The 21,791-nt window shown below is 42.1% G+C and overlaps 1 protein-coding gene across 7 annotated transcripts in view; it reads right to left on the reverse strand.

Annotated features, from left to right (window-relative positions):
• Window positions 1-21,791, reverse strand: part of LOC124555723 (membrane-associated tyrosine- and threonine-specific cdc2-inhibitory kinase) — a 177,025-nt gene that overhangs the window by 53,751 nt on the left and 101,483 nt on the right. For 2 of the 7 annotated variants that reach the window (XM_047129739.1, XM_047129735.1), the window contains 3 exons: window positions 16,682-16,886; window positions 16,375-16,517; window positions 562-602 (listed from right to left, as the gene is read on the reverse strand). In XM_047129739.1, coding sequence (XP_046985695.1) covers window positions 562-602; window positions 16,375-16,517; window positions 16,682-16,886 — 389 coding nt within the window. The remainder of the gene's footprint in view (window positions 1-561; window positions 603-16,374; window positions 16,518-16,681; window positions 16,887-21,791) is intronic. The other 5 variants (XM_047129738.1, XM_047129736.1, XM_047129737.1 and 2 more) reach the window with 5 other exon arrangements.

Here is a 21,791-nt window from a genome sequence, read left to right on the forward strand (position 1 = left end):
CACACACACACACACACACACACACACACACACACACACACACACACTTTTTCAGGGAATGACTTTTTACCAGATGGAAATCTATCAGTGCTATCTGCTGTTCTATTTGTAATTCAACACACAAACCCAGTTCAAATATCTACACAATTACCTAAGCATCCAATTAAATTCAGTGTACTTAAAGCACAGCAGTTATGATTTATAAAAAACAAATGACAGCAGAATATTTGTAACAGAATATGTGTAACAGAACATTTGACGAAAACAACTGTAGATAATCAACTTTTCCAATCAATGCAAAGATCTGCTGCCTTACAGAAGAAGGCTGCATGTACGAGTTCATCATACAGATGCCTTACGGCTGTCTACATCCACAATGTAGCATAATCCCTCCCATCATATGTTACAGCGCTGCATGTCCAATTAACATTCAGTTTATCACTAAAACAACCATGCTGAAATTTTCGTTACTCCCATTACCCCTATACATGTACAATTTTTTGTAATATTACTTTCAAAGCTTTTCATATGTGACTGAAGAAGAACATAAACGAGTCCTACCTCAATTTCTTCTGTAAATGACACGATGACATACCTCGAGTCTGAAACAAAAACAAAACTAGCAGCACTAACAGAAATGACAACAAGAAAGAAAACAGAAGACCATTGCACAATGGCTGCAGAACAACAAACAATCATCATATAAGCAGGTACTCGTGTGGTAAAAATGTGAGAGTCTATCTACATCCTGTTTCTGCTCATGGATTTCACAACTTTTTCTTGCTATGTGCCTTGTTTGTTTCCTTTCATGACTGGTATTTGCAAGATAATTAAGATAAGATGGCATTTATTAGTATAAATTATTCAAAGGCAACATTATATAAATGTCAATATCCCCAAGGAGAAAACATTGTCCACTGGATCAGTTTACTAGGACTTATTAAAGAAGGGCTCCCAACTCGACATTCTTTAATTTTGATGAAATTTATACAGTATGTACCTGAGGGCCCTACATGAACTTATGCCTAGTTTCAGGCTTGCCTGTACCTTGGTTGAGGAACTAGAGCCACTTTTGTTAAGACCACTTTACCAATACCGAAAAGTCATGAAGAAATTTTCAAGTTTGGCATTCCACTGTTCCCTTGCTTCTGGGTATAGTAGCAAAACTTTTTGCGTTCTACACACTAATGATGGAAGTATAGTTCAGAAAGCAATGCATTTTGCATAATCTCAGTTCAAAGTGGGCAGCAAATCATGTCGTGAGAAATGTGCGCTATTGACCTAGTCCTTTGCCAAACTACTGTCTGTCTGGGTGTTTAGTATACCACAAATTTGGGCCTGGCTTGTGCGTTTAATTACTGTGCTAACATCCAGCAAATTTGCTACAAAATCTGAATGTATCAAAATATACCTGTATTCAAAGTCAAGTGTCTCAAAATGGACACCTACCACACTACAGTCATTAACACCATTCACCAGAGCACATTTCATTGTATTACAAAAACTTATTTTCAATTTGGTGTCTCTTTGGGTAAGTTGCAAAAAATTGTGGCTTAAATTTGAAATTTTGCTGATTATGTCCGTAGTGTTTAAATATTTATTTTGCTGTTTATTTGGTGATTTTAAACCTGTTTGTGACAGGTTCATTGCTAAAATTAACCATTTAACTGTACTGGAGACTGCTACATAATTTTTGTGAAGCTGAATGCTTATTAATTTTATTTCTTTTCTTTATTTAGGACTCTACAATTTGATTTTAGTGCCTGAAGCATATCAAGTTGTTGTTGTTAAAATGGGAAAACAAGATCAAGTTAATGTGTGCAGTTTTGGAGATACTGATTCCCCATGCCATTTAGTGACATACAGTGCCTTAAAAGCACTAAAAGCTATAAAGGAACTTTCCTTAGAAGAACAACACACTACTGAAAATGCTCAACTATACTTCCACCATGAAGATTTACTCCTACAAAGATTTGAATTTTTGCAAAGATCGTGCTGAAACCCATTTGGTAAGAAAAACCATACTGAATGGAAAAGTTTGTGCTCAATCAACACAGAAACAGCTGACGTACTAAAAAGGATAACCGTGTCTGATATTAAACCAGACCAAAAAATGTGCCCTTCCTGTAGAAAAGAATTTGATACACTGAAATGTTCAAAAATGGAAGTTGCATCTCAGTCAGATAAAGATGATGAGACTAATGTTGCTCAGAATTTGAATACAAGCTTAACAGCTGTTGGGATGTAAGCATTAAAATTTCAACAAATTGGTGCAAGGGATACAAAAGGATATGCAAAGTGCAAAATACATCAAGTTGAACATGCAATTATTAAGAAAATTGCAGGAGTGAGAGGACCTGATCCCAGTGAACTGGAGCAACCATCCACAAGCAAGCAATGCTTGACTTGTTCAGATTACAGTCAGTTGATCCAAGAACTGAAAGAAAAATTACATATATCAAATCAAAATGAGAAAATTCAAATTTTGACCTTATTCCCCAAAGCTGGTCTAAAAAAACAATACGGAAGAATTTTGTGTTTCAGAAAGAATGGTAAAGAAGGCTAGGAAGTTAAAAGCTGAACAGGGAATATTGGCACAGCCCAAAGGTAAATGTGGGAAAAAGTTTTCCGAGGCTGTGAAGGCAAGAGTCAGAACATTTTTATGATGAAGAGTTTAGTTGGATTTGTCCAAGAAAAAAGGACTGTATTACTGTTTGGATTGATGGAGAAAAGGATCAAAAACAAAAAAACCTTATTACTGAGCAACTTAAAAGAATTGTTTGTTGCGTACCGCAATAAAAATGGGCCAGAAATTCAATTTTCCAAATTTTGTGAATTAAGGCCAAAGTGGTGTGTGACTATATGCACAGCTGGTTCACATTCAGTTTGTCTCTGCACAACACATCAAAATGTGAAACTAATGTTGGCACATAGCCCAACAAAGAAGATTACAAAATGCTACTAAGAAAAACTGTCAGTAATTTGGTAACAAACGATTGCATGCTTCATTGCTGTGAAGTATGTCCAGGAACAGGCACTCTAAAGGAATATTTGGAAAGTGCTTTTGTAGATATTGAACTGGAGGATACAATTTAATTCAAGCAAAGGACTCACACTGATAGAGATACACTTGAAACCAGAGAAATGACATTTGAAGAATTCATTGAACTACTACATACAAAACTTCTGGCCCTTTCTATTCACCATGCACTGCAAAGCATCAGAGCAAGCATTTGCAGTTCACCAAAGGATGTCTCAAACCAGGAGAATTGATTACATTAATGGATTTCACTGAAAATTACTCCTTTATTGTCCAAGGTGCAGTTCAAGGATTCCAGAAGGAAAATAGTAAAGCTACAATACATCCACTTGTCATTTACTACAAAGATGATGATGAACTAAAAAGCGTCAGCTACCACATGATCAGTGATTGCCTCTGACATGAAACAGTTGCAGTGCATGTGTTTTAACATAACTGATCAAATTCCTGAAGTGCATTTTTAAAGAAATTAAGCATATTCATTATTTTAGTTACGGTTCTGCCGCACAGTACAAAAATTTTAAGAGCTTCCTAAATCTTTGCCATCATAAAGATTTTAGCATTACTGCAGAATGGAATTTTTTCGGAACAAGCCATGGGAAATCACCATGTGACAGAATTGGGGCACAGTTAAGCGTTTAGCTGCAAAAGCTAGCCTTCAGCGTCCAACTGACAACCAAATCTTAACACCAACTGACCTGTTTGAATGTTGCCAAAAAAATGTGTATGGCATGAATTTATCTTTATTAAAAAATAAATTATTGAATATACAAAAATTAATCAAGAAAAACATTCTGAGGATGGATGTACAGTGCCTAGTACAAGAGACCATCACCATTTTGTGCCAACTGATGAAAAGCAACTTCAGATTCATAGAGTATCAAATGATACAGTGTCCTTCATAGCAAATGTTAACTGATATGCTACTAAACATGTTGCCATTACTGACCTACAGCCTGGGTGGATAGAAAATATCTGTGAACTTTCATTTGAAGAAAACGATGCCTCAATTAATTTCATGCATCCTCATGGAGCTGCTCAATCATTTCACTGGTTAGCTAGATAAGAGATATGCTGGATTCCAGAACAACAGATAACTGCAGTCATGCCAATTCCAGCTGCTTCAATGATGGGGCGGCAATACAGTTTGCCCGAAGCAATAGTTTTGGACATCAGCAACAGATTTAAAGCATTTAACAACTGAAGAATTCTGCATTATGGCTTGGAAACCACAAAGAGATCCAAAAAAGGATTGGGAACCTGTTGGATGCCCACATTCAGGCTTGGGAACCTGCAGTAAAGAACCCACCCGTGGCATGGCTATCGGGTGTGACCCCTTGGCGGTGGGGCTACCAGTCACTGAGACTGGTAGTGGCATATGCACCATGGACCAATGCAAGGATTTTTCTCAAATTACAAAAAAATTCAACAGTTTAGTTGCAATTTTTGCACCTTACCCAAAGGGACGCCGAAATGAAAATAAATTTTTCTAATATTAGGTCTACAACTTTGCTTCAGTCATTTTGCAATAGGTGGCAGTAGCAGCAAGTGGCGTTTGGGTGTTTGGTCATAGGTGTAAAAGAATAAGCTTAGGCATCTGTAAACATAATGCCATAAAAATATTAGTCGATTTGTGATTGCACCGTACGGTTATTCTCGATTAAGTTCGTCAACTTACGAAACCATATCTCGTCATTTGTGGGAAGATTTAATTTTCTGCTTTAACATGAAGAAATCTGCAGCTGAGGCTTTTAAAATGCTGGGTAAGACCAATGGTGAGGGAAGTATTAGTGGAAGAATGTGCAGAGAATGTTTTCAATGCCTTAAGAATGGTGATTTTGATGTCTAAGACCGGCATGGTGGTGGAAGACAGAATGTTTTCGTAGCTACTGAAACAGACAAAGAGTGTCACAGGACATCATTATCAAAAGCAATTGATGCATTAGAGCCCAGCACTGAAACATAAACGGCCACAATACAGCAATAGACATGTAAAGGTAATTTTGCAGGATGTCAGTGCTCAACTCCATATCACAAAACCTATCAAAATATATATGGAAATGTTGAAATGAGAAGTCCTATCCCTCGCGCCACATTCTCCGCCTTTGACTAACACCTTTTTCAGTCAGTGGTGTACAGTCTGGATGACCAGCACTTCCAATTATATGAAGTGCAAAATTGAATCGATTCATGGATCCCCACAAAAGACGTCCAATTCTTCTGCCAGGGGATTCGTATGCTATACGAAAGATGGGAGAATGTAGTGGCCAGCGATGGGCAATACTAGGAATAATAATTTTTTCACAATGAAGCCCCCAAGTTTCAAGAAAAAATGGCGGAATCAAAGTTGTGGACCTAGTAGAATGAAATGCGCTCTGTTGAATGGTGTTAATGAATGTAATGAAGTATGTGCCCTGAGACACATGACTTTGAACACGGGTATATTTTGATACATTCATGTTTTGTAGCAAATTTACAGGATGGTAGCACAGTAATTAAACACACAAGCCAGGCGCAAATTTGTGACATACTAAACATCCAGACAGACAGGAGTCCGGCGAAAGAGCAGGTCCATAGCGTACTTTCTCTACTACTTGTACCTTGTTAAGGTATGGGACAAATTTCTCGCGTCATGATTTGTTGCCCACTTTGAACTGAGATTATGCCAAATGCATTGCTTTCTGAACTCTACTTCCGTCATTTGTGTGTAGAGCACAAAAAAGTATTACTACTATACTCAGAAGCAAGAGTCTAGCTCTTTTACACTAGGAAAAGTGGAATGTCAAACTTGCAAATTTCTTCGCAACTTTTTAGTCTCGGTAAAAGTTGTCTTCACAAAAGTGGCTCTAGCACCTCAACCAAGTTACAGGCGAGCCTGGAACTTGGCATAAGTTCATGTAGGGCCCCTCAGGTACATACTGTACAAAATTCATCAAAATTGAAGATGGTTCAACTGGGAGCCCTAGGACATTTCACATGGAATGACCCAGAATTCAGTTGTAGCTATAGATTTTTCATTTTATTGTAAAAAGCTACAATAGCTTTTATTATAGTAGGGCATGTCTACACACTTTGTTTGAGTTACTTTAGTATTACAATAGTATTTAACATATTTTGGGAAGTCAATATTAAAATACCCACTCCCAATAGATGACCATTTACAAATTTTCAGCCGAGATCAATAATAATTCTATCATGTCTGTGGCCTATTGTCCTGTTCCTTGCTTTATGCCATTTAGATTTAATACGTTTACCACAAACACAAATTTCTGACACAAAGTCAGAAATCTTTATAGTATGACATTAGAGCAGAACTTGACTCATTCTTGCTAACATAAACCATATTCCCCATCTGTTCACAGTACACACTAATCTCCCATGTGATCCATTAACTTTTACTTTTTTTTGCGTGCTCTTTAATACCTTTACTGCGAAAGACCTTGCCAAATAGCAGGAACTTATAATGGAATGTATTAAATACAACACGACATCTCATTTCTTATAAAATTTGTCCCAGAGCACCTCTAGTAAATTTTCTTTAATTGTTTTTTTGTTCTCAAGTCATTAATTATCCTAACTATTTACAATAAATGTGTCTCCATACATAGCTGTGCATTACAATATAAGATTACACTATGTACCAATAAAATATAGCAGTCATACAAGAAATGAAAATGCCATGAATTGTCAGTGTCAGTACGAATGTAAACTATTTGAACTGATGGCGGCCCAATAACAAGCCAGGAGCTATAGCCCAAAAGAAAGAACAAAATTTGATGTGCAAGTCAATCTAAAGAGGAGCAGTGTGTCCAAACACCATGTAGACATTGAGCTCAGAGGAAACAACAACATGTGATAGATGTCTAGAAGAAAATGTCCGGGTTTGTGTCATGACCTCCATCGCAAGACTGGAGAGGGTGTCAGATTGTGGATTGACCACTGAAGGAGAGGATGACGACACAGTTGGCTCTGCCACAGGGGCGTAAGATTGGGGAGGCTGGGGTAACAGTATGTCCAACAGCAATGGTGGGGGTGAAGAGACTGCCACTGGCAAGCACAGAAAAGAGGGCACTGGTTCAACTTCCATCGACTCTGTAGTGGTAAGCGCAGGGATTAGCCCTGCTAACCTCCTATTTCACTGTTGAAAGTAGGATGGCAGATAGCATGGAGGGGGTGGGAGCAGATGAGCACATTGCCACAATTGGGAGCTTCCCACCGGAACAACGCTGCGACTGACCCTGTCACCAGGCTGGCTTGGAGACCGTTGCGTCAAAGGGTCAACAAGTCATGGCTGCAACAGACAGGAATGATGGATCAGCTGGTCCCAATTGACATCTACCACACAGAACTGCTGAACTTTATGGGCAAAAAAAAAGTATCCTAATATGAATCTGTATCTAGTTAAACTTATGAGTAACTTTTTTACTTATTATCTCACAAGCATACTATATAGATGGTGGTATCTGTCAAATGTAGTCATTTCAATTTTTCCAAACATGAAATCTGTGTTTAAAGATGTAGCAATACTACCTTCTTCACATTCAGTCCTCACACCAAAGATGCTCCATGAATTGTCCCATTGAGCAGTACAGCTCCACTGTATAACTCAGTCTATGGCAGAAGATAGATCTTCATTCCACATATTGAGTGAGTCAATCTTTACATTACAAAGGGATTGTTCTCGCACTGCGCATCAAGTGTTATTGTTACCTCTGTCCTATGAAGTACAGCAGCACAGTAAGTGCAGGTAGCACACTTCATAAATGCAGACGCTCTCCTGCAAATCTTCTGTAAAGTTTGGAAGGTAGGAGACAAGGTACTGGCACAAGTACAGCTGTGAGGACAGGGCGTGAGTCGTGCTTGGGTAGCTCAGTTGGTAGAGCACTTGCCCGCGCAAGGCAAATGTCCGAGTTTGAGTCTCAGTCCGGCACACAGTTTTAATCTGCCAGGAAGTTTCGATTTCATTTTAGGATGTGACCCCCGCGTTGCTATTTGAGGGGGGAGGTTGAGCCCTGATCCAGCTCGCGTTTGTGCCGTTGACAGGTTAGCGTCGTGTATTCAGATTGTGACCTCTCATTTTCTTAGTGCGTTCACTGGCGACACTATGTTTGCTCATTTTGTCTGTCCGTGAGTGGCAGCAGCAGCATTTATCGATAGCGAATACTGTGGTACTATCTTTGGAGCAACCTCTAGTATTTCCGGGTTGTGGTGTGTGTGAATTGAGCTGAGTTGGGACGGAGCAGCAATGAGGTCAGACAGCACCAGTACTCACCGGGACAGCTGGCGATACATACACTGCCCGATGGAAGGATGTGGTCGCGAGAGTGCATGACCACGTCGAGGTCTGGATTCTAGCACCTTTCCTTTGCCTGACTTGAACACGGACGACCGTTGGTTGGTGGTTCGTTCGTTCGGTCGGCCAGCTTGTTGCAAGACTTGTATTTGGTCTTCCGACCACTTCTGGGCCCTCTGTGTTTGTGTCGACTTGTGGTTCGTGCTTGTTGGTGCAAAGCAATTGGTTTTAGTATTGTTTGAGTTGTTGGTGGAATTGTTTTCGCGGATCCATGTGTATCTAGTGTGTTTGAATGAGCAGTTATTTTAACGCTGTCTGCGTACTGCATTGGTGGAGGGGTTCCCTCTGCCTTTCGATGTTTCAAAAGCCGGATTCTGCAGACGCAGTGCTCTGTCACTTCAGCCCCACCTGAATTATTCCATGGTTCTACTGGTTATCAGATGTTATGTGGATTTCGCAAGAGGGTTGGTCGGCGTTTACACTGTCCCTAGTTTGAGTTGCCATCCTGTTACGAGACCATAATGCTTGGTTACCTGTCTCACTGCTTACGCAGCTGTAGGGACTTTTCTCAGGTCGATCCTTGGAGCACTGTCTGTGGATCACTCCCTTCTTTATTTGGTCTGATTGTGTCAATTGTTTAAAAATAATATTTTGTTTAAATCATTCCTATTGCTTATGGCCTTCAGCCAACAATTTGAATTCTTCTTAAGGCCTTCAGCCGTCAGTATAGCTTGTGTTATAGTCAATTTTTTTTTTAAAAAAAAAGATTGTTTTTAAAAAATTATTGCCTTAAGTGTACGTGTTTACCGTGCAACCAATGGTAACTGAATAGGCCCCGTTCGCAACTTTTCCTGCCTTCCCTAAGTCCCTCGTTTCACTAGTGATGGTATCATTCTGCTGACAGTCAGCACAGCACAGCCCTGACTGAAGAAGACCACTTGTTATAGTGATATGGATATGATCTGCAGCCGTCTAGAATGAAATTAGAATTATATTAATACTGTCAGCTGCTCACGGGTGTTGATATATATCAATGGGGACAGGTGAAAATGTGTGCCCCGACCGGGACTTGAACCCAGGATCTCCTGCTTACATGGAAGATGCTCTATCCCCCTGAGCCACCGAGGGCACAGTCGCACTAGCCTCTGTGCCATCGGTGGCTCAGGTGGATAGAGCGTCTTCCATGTAAGCAGGAGATCCCGGGTTCGAGTCCCGGTTGGGGCACATATTTTCCCCTGTCCCCGTTGGTATATATCAACGCTCGTGAGCAGCTGAAGGTATTAATATAATTCTAACTTATTATAGTGGCCAAAACTGACAATTTTATATATTGACAATGCAGTCAACAGCCCAGATATTTTATTGACACTGGAACCATATAGTTTCATTTGACTGAAAGCACCTATGCCTGGGTTTCAGGTAAGACACCCTGTTTCATTCGATGCTGAGGGGCTATTACAGTACAGTTGAAGAGCCTCTGCAATGCTATGCGAGTTTAGGAGAAACATCAAGAGGACTGAGGCATGAATGGAATTTGGGTTGATGAGGGAAGTGTGCCAGAGCAGTTAGAGCAACTATGCAAAACCAATGAGCAAGGGTGGTGGTGTGTTTAGCACAACTGCATAGTGAGCATCTGGGTTCAAATTCCGACCTCGGTACATATTTTCATTCGTTGCTTCAGTCTGTATATTTTTATCATATGTACAACATTTTCTCTGGAGTGTTTGTACCAATTCTTATGTCATGTGTTTATCGCTAATTTGAAACTGTAGGCGTCATCATTAAAATAGAGTTGATTTTTCTTCCCAATTTCTATAATAATCTAATATTTCAAAGCAATGGAGACTTTACAAACAAATATATATATATATATATATATATATATATATATATATATATATATATATATATATATATATATATATATATATATATATATATATATATATATATAGACACACACACACTATAAGTAACTTTGCAGTATGTCGCGGACAGTATTTTGTGTACCACTGTCCCTTCCCCTCTTTCCTGTTCCAGATGCAAATAATCCGCGGGATGAATGATTCCCTGTAAGCCATCATGTTGGCTCGAATCTCTCTAATTTTATCTTCATGGTCTTTTTGCAAAATATACAGAGGAGGAAACAATGTATTTGTTGACTCTGCTAGGAATGTACGCTCTGAGTAGGAGTAGGAGTAGGAGTAGGAATAGGAGTAGGAGGAGGAGATTCGTGTTTAACATCCCATTGACAAGGTCATTAGAGGCAGAGCCCAAGCTCGGATAAGTAAAGGATGGGGAAGGAAAGGGGCCATGGCCTTTCAAAGAAACCGTAAGGCATTTGCCTAAAGTGATTTAGGGAAATCACAGAAAACCTATATCAGGATTGCCGGCTGTGGGTTTGAACCATTGTCCTCCCACATGCGAGTACAGCGATGCTCTTGGAACTTTATTCAAAGTATGCTACATTTGTTTATTGACAAGCAAATATAACATCTATATCTATACACTATAAGTAACTTTGCAGTATGTGGTAGACAGTATTTTGTGTACCACTGTCAATTGCGATTACCTGCAACAAACATCGATCCTCTGCAGGACTTCCTACATTTTGCAACAATTTGGTACAATTGCAATTTCTCTGTATACACTAGCAGCATCATCGAAAAGCCTCATGGAACTTCTGACATTACCTACTACGTCAGTTATATGAACTGTGAAAAGTAATGGTCCTATTTTACATCTACATTTATACTCCGCAAGCCACCCAACGGTGTGTGGGGGAGGGCACTTTACATGCCACTGTCATTACCCACTGTTATTACCCTCTACTGTGGCACATCTGGAGCTACTTTTGTGTCTGAAGACTTCTCTCTGTTCAGAATGACAGGCTGTGTCCTGCTTGCTAGAGACTCTTCAGTCCAATCACACAGCTGGTCCCATATGTCGTATGCACATAGTTTGTGCACTAGGCGGGAGTGTGGAACTATCAAAGGAACACAGCACAAGCTTGGGCACCTGTCTACTCATTTCTGGGTTTCATGGGCTGACAGGCAGAGCTGGCTTTTACAAGACTGTTGTTTTTGGGAACACATGTTGGCTCCTACAGTGGAGATTTTCAGCCTCCAGAAATGTCATAATACATGAGCATAAAACAGCTTCCAAAATTTTACAACTGAGCAACATTAGAGATGTAGGGCAATAGTTATGGGTTTGTTCATTGACCCTTCTTGAAACCCCAATGACCTGTGCTATTTTTTAATCAACAGGAACACTTTCCTCCTCCAAAGACCTACGTACAATACACTGCTTCAAGAAGAGGGGAAAATTCTTTTGCATACTCTATGTAGAACTGTACCGGTATTTTGTCAGGTCCATTGTCCTTCCCTCTGTTGAGTGATTTCAGTTTTTTTTTTTTTCTCCCATGGTCACTTATTTTGATATGAGCCATTTAAGAGGCACTACAGTGTGATCTTCCACTGTGAGACAGTTTTGGAAAAAGGCATTTAGTATTTCGCCCTTTTCTGTGACAGCCTCTGTTCCACTATCACTATGGTCACAGCTCACAGAGAGTTTCTATCCATTTACTAATTTAACATAAGACAAACTTCTTAGGATTTCCTGACAAGTCGGTAGACAGAATTTTACTTTTGAATTGGTTGAATGATTTATACAAAATTCTCCTAATTTTGGCTTCATTTAATTTTTGTTCCTCTGTCAGGCTTCGACTACAATTCTAAAAAAAGTATTTTAAAATTAAAAATCTTAGCACTGCCACTATGGCAAATTGCTATGCTGGTTTTTTCCACAGTTATTAATAAAAAACAAAGAAATGCTGAAAAACACCTGTTATTCAGAACTAAAACATTGATATTGGTTTTAACTGCTTTGTTGTTCCCATCCCTAGCTTGGGGCAGGTTTTACAATGGAAACACTGAGTTACCTACTTTAACTTTCCAACTAATCCATCTTCCCTCCCTGAAGAAGGAAAAAATAAGTTTCAAAAACTAAGGTTAGAACTGTAAGTGCTTGTATCAGCAGCACTAACAATTTTGCCTTCTGCAAATACATAAATATATTCAGTGTCAGTGTCACTGTCATCACCACATTGGTACTCACCACTGGATAAAGGTTTCTTCAACAGCTAAAAGGGGAGCAAGTTCTCTTGATAACCTTTGTAGTATCCAATAAGTATTGCATCCAGTCCTGATGCCTTTCCACTACTAAGTGATCGAAGTTAGTTTTCTATTCCACAATCTGTTATTTCAGCATCTGCCATTTCAATGTTTGTAAGATGATTGGAAGGAAGAACTGCATTATGATCTTCCGCAGTGAAACAATTTAGGAAGAGCAAATTCAGTAGTTTGGCTTTCTCTCTGTTATCTTCTGGATCGGAGCCAGTATGGTCATTGAGTGGGTTTCAAACCACTTCATGATTTTACAGAAGACGAAAACCTCGTAGGGCTTTTACTCAGATCTGTTGACAAAATTTTATCTTCAAACTGAACTTTCAAAGTCACTGAATGCTTCTCACATTGCTCTCCAAATGCTCATTTTCACTTCATTTAGCTTTTGTTTATCAGTAAGGTTTTGGCTTCTCTTGAATCTGTGATGAAGCTCTCTTTGTTTATGTAGCATTTTCTAACACAGCTATTAAACCACAGTGGGTCTTTCCCCACTGCTCAGAACACACCTAACTATGACAAGCTGAGTGGTGCTTTTGAACTTTTTCCACTTGTGCTCCACTTCATACTCATTAGAGAATATCTGATACTGACTACTCAGACACTTTTCAATTTTTATTCTGTCACACTTGCTAAGCAAAAATATTTTCCTACCTTTCTTAACATTCCTTGTAAAACCTATAGTCATAGTTATTATCACAGCATTAATATCACCAATAGCTTCCTCTATGTCAACTGATTTGATAAGTTCAGGTCTGTCTGTAGTTATGAGGTCCAAGACGTCACCTTCACAAGTTGGTTCTCTATATGCTCAAAATAATTTTCAGACAAGACATTCAGAACCATATCCCTTGAACCCCTGTCTCTGGCACCAGTTTTGATAGCAAGACTCTCCCCCACCCTACCCCCTTCTCAACTGCAATTATTAATGATACTCTGGAAGTTCTTTCTGAAGAGCTCACCACTACAGCTCCTGACCCAGGCCATATATAGAAGCATCCAATTACCATTTTTGACCAACCTTTGATGCTTAGTTTCACCCATATTATTTCACATTCACAATATGTGATAACCTCGCTACATATTATCGAGTTCTTTACAGCAATAAATATGCTGCCACCACTGACAATCTATCCTTACAATAAATATTCCAATCTGAACTTATGAGTTTGTTGCTACTCACTCATAGTTTCAACGTACTTTGTGTTCCTAATACTATTTGGACAGTATAACATTCAATAAGCAATAGTAATTCTGGGACCTTTCCTTGGATGCTCCTGCAGTTTACTAATATATTAACCTTTTCCAACATGTGAAGTTGAACACTCTCTGTGAACAATGAGGATGATGTAACTTCAATTTTGGCAGGTAATATTCTAGTGTCATCTACTCATAATTTTCATTAGGTCATAGTCCACGTCTTTTCTTACCTCCAAGTTCAACAAATATCTTCCTAGGTCAATTTATCATCCTCTTGCGGAGCTGTCCCGCCAGCCTCCACTTCATTTTCATTATGATCATAACCATGCCTTCCACCCCAACCTTTCTGTTTTCCCTGTTTCCTAGCAATTTCCAATACACAACTTTCCAAGTAGACACCCATTTCAGGATGGTTTTATAATGGAAGTCGTGGCAGGAAACGTGTGGGGGGGGGAGGGGGGAGCGGTAAACTTGTGGGGGGAGGGGGGAGCGGGAAACGTGTGGGGGGGGGGAGCGGGAAACGTGTGGGAGGGGGGAGCGGGAAACGTGTGGGAGGGGGGAGCGGGAAACGTGTGGGGGGGGGGGGAGGGGGGAGCGGGAAACGTGTGGGGGGGGGGGGGGAGGGGGGAGCGGGAAACGTGTGGGGGGGAGGGGGGAAGCGGGAAACGTGTGGGGGGGAGGGGGGAAGCGGGAAACGTGTGGGGGGGAGGGGGGAAGCGGGAAACGTGTGGGGGGGAGGGGGGAAGCGGGAAACGTGTGGGGGGGAGGGGGGAAGCGGGAAACGTGTGGGGGGGAGGGGGGAAGCGGGAAACGTGTGGGGGGGAGGGGGGAAGCGGGAAACGTGTGGGGGGGAGGGGGGAAGCGGGAAACGTGTGGGGGGGAGGGGGGAAGCGGGAAACGTGTGGGGGGGAGGGGGGAAGCGGGAAACGTGTGGGGGGGAGGGGGGAAGCGGGAAACGTGTGGGGGGGAGGGGGGAAGCGGGAAACGTGTGGGGGGGAGGGGGGAAGCGGGAAACGTGTGGGGGGGAGGGGGGAGCGGGAAACGTGTGGGGGGGAGGGGGGAGCGGGAAACGTGTGGGGAGGGGGGGGGGCGGGAAACGTGTGGGGAGGGGGGGGGCGGGAAACGTGTGGGGAGGGGGGGGGGCGGGAAACGTGTGGGGAGGGGGGGGGCGGGGGCGGGAAACGTGTGGGGAGGGGGGGGGGCGGGGGCGGGAAACGTGTGGGGAGGGGGGGGGGGCGGGAAACGTGTGGGGAGGGGGGGGGGGCGGGAAACGTGTGGGGAGGGGGGGGCGGGAAACGTGTGGGGAGGGGGGGGGCGGGAAACGTGTGGGGAGGGGGGGGGGGGCGGGAAACGTGTGGGGAGGGGGGGGCGGGAAACGTGTGGGGAGGGGGGGGGCGGGAAACGTGTGGGGAGGGGGGGGGCGGGAAACGTGTGGGGAGGGGGGGCGGCGGGAAACGTGTGGGGAGGGGGGGCGGCGGGAAACGTGTGGGGAGGGGGGGCGGCGGGAAACGTGTGGGGAGGGGGGGCGGCGGGAAACGTGTGGGGAGGGGGGGGCGGGAAACGTGTGGGGAGGGGGGGGCGGGAAACGTGTGGGGAGGGGGGGGGGCGGGAAACGTGTGGGGAGGGGGGGGCGAGAAACGTGTGGGGAGGGGGGGGGCGGGAAACGTGTGGGGAGGGGGGGGCGGGAAACGTGTGGGGTGGGGGGGGGGGGGCGGGAAACGTGTGGGGAGGGGGGGGCGGGAAACGTGTGGGGAGGGGGGGCGGGAAACGTGTGGGGAGGGGGGGGCGGGAAACGTGTGGGGAGGGGGGGGGGCGGGAAACGTGTGGGGAGGGGGGGGGGGCGGGAAACGTGTGGGGAGGGGGGGGGCGGGAAACGTGTGGGGAGGGGGGGGGGGGCGGGAAACGTGTGGGGAGGGGGGGGGGGGCGGGAAACGTGTGGGGAGGGGGGGGGGCGGGAAACGTGTGGGGGGGCGTGAAACGTGTGCGGGGGTGAAACGTGGGGGGGGGGGGGGGTCGTGGTGGGTGGCATGGGGGGGGGGGGAGACGTGGTGGGTGGCACGTGGAGGGGTAACGTGGGAGGGGGGTTGAACTTGGGGGACAGAGTGGGGGGAGAGAAGATGTTAGAAGAAGAAAGTAAAGCAATAGCTATGTCCCATTTCCTCAAAGGAGTTTGGCAAGGTTCTGGGGAAGAGTAAGAAAGATGGGGTGAGTATGGGATTGCATTTGTAAGTCTTTTCCACAGTGAAAGTTAATACCGACTTCTAAATTTTCATAGTAAAATATCTATATACGTGAGAATACGTTTTTATAACCAGTATCCTCTCCAACAAAACTTTCCTTGTTATGTAAACTCGTATTTTGTCACTGTAGCTAGCAACTTCATCAGAGTTGTGTATTTCGTTAGTACTGAGTGAATATATCACTCTAATGAAGGCGATTTGCAACTGTGTTCAAAATATTTGTCTATATAATATAATGATGGGGTCACACGCCTGGAATTGTAATCTTGTTGAAAATAATTATAGTTTTACAGCTATAAAATAAATAACAGGACTGTTTTACAGCATAAAATAGGTTATGTATGACTGTGGTCAAAGCAGAGGGGTAAGAGAGAATTTGCTGAAAGCAACCATAGCATGTGAAAGGAAGCCACTTACTGCACTCACTGTTGGACGTGGTGTCTTCATCTCGTACAACTTCCTCAGGCTGGGTGCATGCAAAATATCATTCACACTAGGACGCTCTTTGAAATTTGGATGCATCATTGATTTTATTAGGCAATAGAATTCAGCAGTCAAATCTGTGGGAAAAAATTAAAAATGTACACGCTTTGTATGTTTCTAATTGAAATACACAACAATATACACACAACTTTTGGACAAAATGTACACGAGTAACATTAAAAATGAATCCGAGACACTACAGGAGAACTTAAATTAGAGATTTAAAATTCTGAGTACTAACGTTTAGCTTCTTCGACAGGAAATATGCCTTCTCTGAGCTCATGCCATAAGTCGCCTTGTGATGGTAGCAATATATTGCATGACAACTCGAGGAAACATATTCCTAAGCTGAATATGTCGGCGGCCTTTGTTACAGGACAGTTATTAAGTAACAATTCAGGCGCAAGGTATTTTGCATCACCTTCTGTTACATCTTTAATTGGTCCCTGTAATATTTTAAACAGTAACACAGTGTTTACATTATTAACCTATATGAACACCTGTAATGTAATTTTGTAAGAAACAAAAGCCACAAGTACAAAGGCATCAAAAACAGAAGAAGATAATCTTATCAAAGAAATTGAATGGGTTCAAATTTCTTTTGGAATTAAAAATAGGTCCGTCTTCACTACTGCACACAATTTCTCCAGATTATTAAATATTCAATGTATAGAGTCATACATATTCCATGAATAACCATGAAAATGAATAAATCTTTCTTCACATAAGGATGGAAAAAGAATAATATTTATAAGGTTTTACTGTGTGTGCGCAAATAGTAGTAAAGAATCCAGCTTTAAGTAATTCCACATTCACCAAATATTTCCATAGGCCACATTGCATTTACATAAGAACAACATACATGAAATTTAGAATGAGATTTTCACTCTGCAGTGGAGTGTGCGCTGATATGAAACTTCCTGGCAGATTAAAACTGTGCGCCCAACCGAGACTCGAACTCGGGTTCGAGTTCGAGTCTCGGTCGGGCACACAGTTTTAATCTGCCAGGTAGTTTTATACATGAAATTTGTTTGTAATGAAACTCCAAACTTCACAGAAAGTTCACTTTTCAGTAAAGAAATCTGACAATTAAAAATTCTGACAACATTTCTAACATGAGAGAGTTCTATCCACAACCCACCTACCCACTCCATTTTCAAATAGGTCACAGTAGTGTTTTTATTTTTGTAACTGATCCTTTAGGTGGATAAGTAGGTTTTTGGGTCAATAATGCCATACTACATTCTAGTGAACTCACACATTTAGCAAATGTCTGTATGAAGACAATACCACATCAAATAGGTGCATAATAATCAGGGTGATAAATGTTTACACTTGTAGCTCATTTGGTGACCAAATGTACACAACTTCTAAATACAAAAAGACAAAGTTTGTGATAAACTACCAGAATGTGTGGAATTAAGTAATAATTTCTGATCAAAATGCACTCTGTGACACAGGTTATGTGATCTGACATCACAGAAGTTTCCTTGAGATGCACACAAGATATTTTATTTATTTTATAGATTTTGAAGCTAAAATTATAAACAGTGGTTTTCTTTTGCTACTGGCACTTTCAATGTTTATTTAATATATCTTGCAAACAATGTGTTTCAATAGATAATGCACATTTTTAAGTGTGTTGTCCATTACATTGTGCTACTAATTAAATTCTTGCCGTTTGTGAACCATGAAACTTATCTGGAAACTTCGCTGTTGTACAAACAAGCAAAAATTTATGGCTATTGAAACTTCTCATTTTATTCTGTCACATTTTCCAGTATTTGCAGGGTAATAAGGATTAGAGCTGATAAAATTTTTGCATGTTTACATCATAGCAAAGTTTCCAGAAACATGGAGCAGCTCACACAGTAACATGACATTTAATGTGCCATAAGGTAATAAAAGCATTCTCAAAAACTTGAGTTAATTTCCTAGAATGCATCACTCGCACTACATAGCTAAAGTGAAATTAAACAAAAATCATCACTGGCAGTAGCAAGCTTTTTCATGTCAACAATGAAATAATCACCACCACCACCACCACCACCACCACCACCACCACCACCTTTTATTTAAGACAAACTTAATGTTAAACTCTCAGACACTGCAAAGAAGTACGATTTATCATAGCAAGTGTGTAATTGCTGGTGAAGTTCCAGTATCTCTTAAGACTGTGATATAGCGAATTTAAAGGTTTTTCTGAATACAGGTCTTATACAATTCCACAAACAACCATAAAAATCTTTTACGATTTAGTTCCCTCAGATACTTACTCTTGTTAGTGAGAAAGTAAGTGAAGAGCACAAAAAGAGTAAACAAAATTTACAGAACTATTCCACAATTATACTGCTCCATCTACAGGAAGCCTTACTTCTCAGAAATGTTAATACACTGATGGGGAAAAAAAAAAAGAGTAATGAGATTTTGACAATACACTTTTCTGGGTAATGTAGTTAACTGATTAACATTGCAAAATCACAGGTTAACATAAGCACAAGATAAGCCACTGCAAATGTGAAATGCTGATACATTAATAACTGGTGTAACTACCAGAATGTTGAATGCAAGCATGCAAATGTGCATGCATTGTACTGTATGGGTGCTGAATGTCAGTTTGTGGGATGGAGCTCAATGCCCATTGCACTTGGTCAGTACAGGGACGGTTAATGCTGTTTGTAGATGATGCTGGAGTTATCATCCAATGATGTCTTACATGTGCTCGACTGGAGACAGATTTGGTGATCAAGCAGCCCAATGCAACATGTCAACGTTCTGTAGAATACACTGAGTTACAACAGCGGTATGTGGGTGACTGTTATACTGCTGAAAAACACCCCCTGCAATGCTGTTCATGAGTGGCAGCAGAACACATCAAATCACCAGACTGATATACAAATTTGCAGGCACGTTGCACGAGATAACCATGAGAGCACTCTAGCTGTCATAGGAAATCACACACCAGACATAACTCCAGGTGTAGGTCCACTACGTCTAGCATCCGGACAGGTTGGTTGCACGTCCACAAGTTGCCTCCTCCTAACCAACACATGGCTATCACTAGCACTGAAGCACAACCAGCTTTCATCACCATGAACACTGCTGCCAGCAATAATGTACTGTGGCTACATTCCTGCCAAGTCTTTCTGAGATATTGCAGAAGGAACATCCAGCTTCTCTTAGCCCTATTACATGACTATGTATAAACTCAGTGTGGTGGTGTTAGTGGCATCTTTTTGCTTTAAAGGCTTTGTTGACTCACCATGTCCAGTCTCACAGGTAGTACTTGTGACCATTACAGCATGTATCTAAAGCAAACCTGATTTGCACCCACACAATGGCACTACTAGCACCACACTCATGCAACTGGTGCAAAATTTTAGTAGGTACCATCTCCCAGTAATAACTTTCGTTGATGTCACACAACCCTTTTTTGTGTTATGACTTTTACTTCTCTCCTTTTTTTCTTTCTGCAAGTGTATGATTTTCCAGCTAACTCTCCTTGTCAGCTGCACCTCTCAACTTGGAGATAATTCAATTTGTGAAGCAAAACAAAATCGTGGGTGGTATACAGAGGTAAACTTCGTCCCTAGAGAGGAAATGATTCAGGTATTTAGCGTCTTCTCTGTTTTCATTGCTTAGTTCTCAAGTTAGTAGTAACAGGACGGAGAGTGTGTGCTCGTGCTTTGGACAGATGCAGGAAGAGTTCATGCACAACTGAAGATGCTTATGGACACAGTCCATTATCTACAAGTGCTGCCTTGGTGTTGGGCAACAGTGGAGAAACTGGCATGCTGCATGGGACACCTCACGAGTTGCTTGCTTCGTGCACAGGCTTTGTTGTCAGGCACCTTCCAGCATACCAGATGTGGGGGATCCGTGTTCACTGCAGGACGAGTGGGGGGTTGTTACACTATCGTGCCAATCGAGGGGGAGAATTAATACGGAGGCTGACCATTGAGGCTGGCCCACACACCCCGTGAGTGGGCAGGTGGCTGCTCATTCGGCAGTGTCTGAGTAGGCACATATGGGGTGGGGGGGGGGGGGAGGGGGGGGGTGTTTACTAGTTATTGGGAGCTCCAATCTTCGATATGTTATGGAGCTGCTAAGGGAACTAACGATCCGGGCAAGAAAGAATTCCAATGTGCACTATGTGTCTTCACCATAGGGCCTCATCCGAGGTGTTGAGGCAGCCCTCCCTGTGGCTATCTATGATGGAGGTTGCAGTAATCTCCAAATTGCTGATTGAGTCGGCACCAATGTTTCAAGTTACTTGGTCTCCGAGGGCATCCTCAGCCCCTACGGGTGGGTGGTGCAACTGGTGAAGACCACTGGCCCCTCTTACCGAGTGGGGGGGTTTCAACCAGAGGCTCCATTGATTCTGTGATAGTGACAGATGCAGATTTCTAGATCTGCATTATGGAGTGGAGAGGTGTAGGACTCCTGATAGGTCACAGGTGCACTGCAAAAAATAAGCAGCTACTTAACTAGTAACGTACCTGTGGAGTGCACACGGGGGTTATTTAGGCTAGGCAGTAATCTGAGATCCTATGATAAATGCTCACCAGTTGATACTCAGAGTAAAAATCAGATCACAGACAAAGTAGAGACACTTCGATTATTACAAATTCTTTGACGTTTTACTGTCAAAATTTTAATAAAGTTCCTGAACTTACTGCCCTTCAGGAATGTTATCTCGCTCAAATTATACTTGGAACTGAGAACTGCCTGAAACCTGAAGTAGAAAACTCTGAAATATCTAGCAAGGCATGGAACATATACTGAAAAGGCAGATTAGATGCCATAGGAGGGGGAGTGTTAACTGCTGTGGACAAAAATTTTTTGATGCAAAGAAGGACAGCTGGAGTTGAAACTGGAGTTATGCCAAAATATTGTGTTTATTCAGGTTGAAATTGAACTCTACTATGAAGTTATCTGAACACAAGTAGCAGGCCTAGGCAAAGAAATTAATTATCAGACATTTGTACTAGTCACCCCAATTCTGGTCCAGATGAAATCCCAACTCGTTTACTTTGTGGCAAAGGCCCCTTACTTGACTTTCATTCATTGTAAATCTCTCACGCAGCACGCAAAGTCCCATGCAACTGGAAAAAAAGAAAGGTAAAAGAACAGACCAACATAATTATAGACCAATACCCTTAACATTGGTTCAAAATGGTTCAAATGGCTCTGAGCACTATGGGACTTAACATCTGAGGTTATCAGTCCCCTGGAACTTAGAACTACTTAAACCTAACTAAACTAAGGACATCACAGACATCCATGCCCGAGGCAGGATTCGAACCTGTGACCGTAGCGGTTGCGCGGTTCCAGACTGAAGGGCCTAGAAC

Source organism: Schistocerca americana, chromosome X (genome assembly GCF_021461395.2).
Source record: "Schistocerca americana isolate TAMUIC-IGC-003095 chromosome X, iqSchAmer2.1, whole genome shotgun sequence".
Taxonomy (NCBI): domain Eukaryota; kingdom Metazoa; phylum Arthropoda; class Insecta; order Orthoptera; family Acrididae; genus Schistocerca; species Schistocerca americana.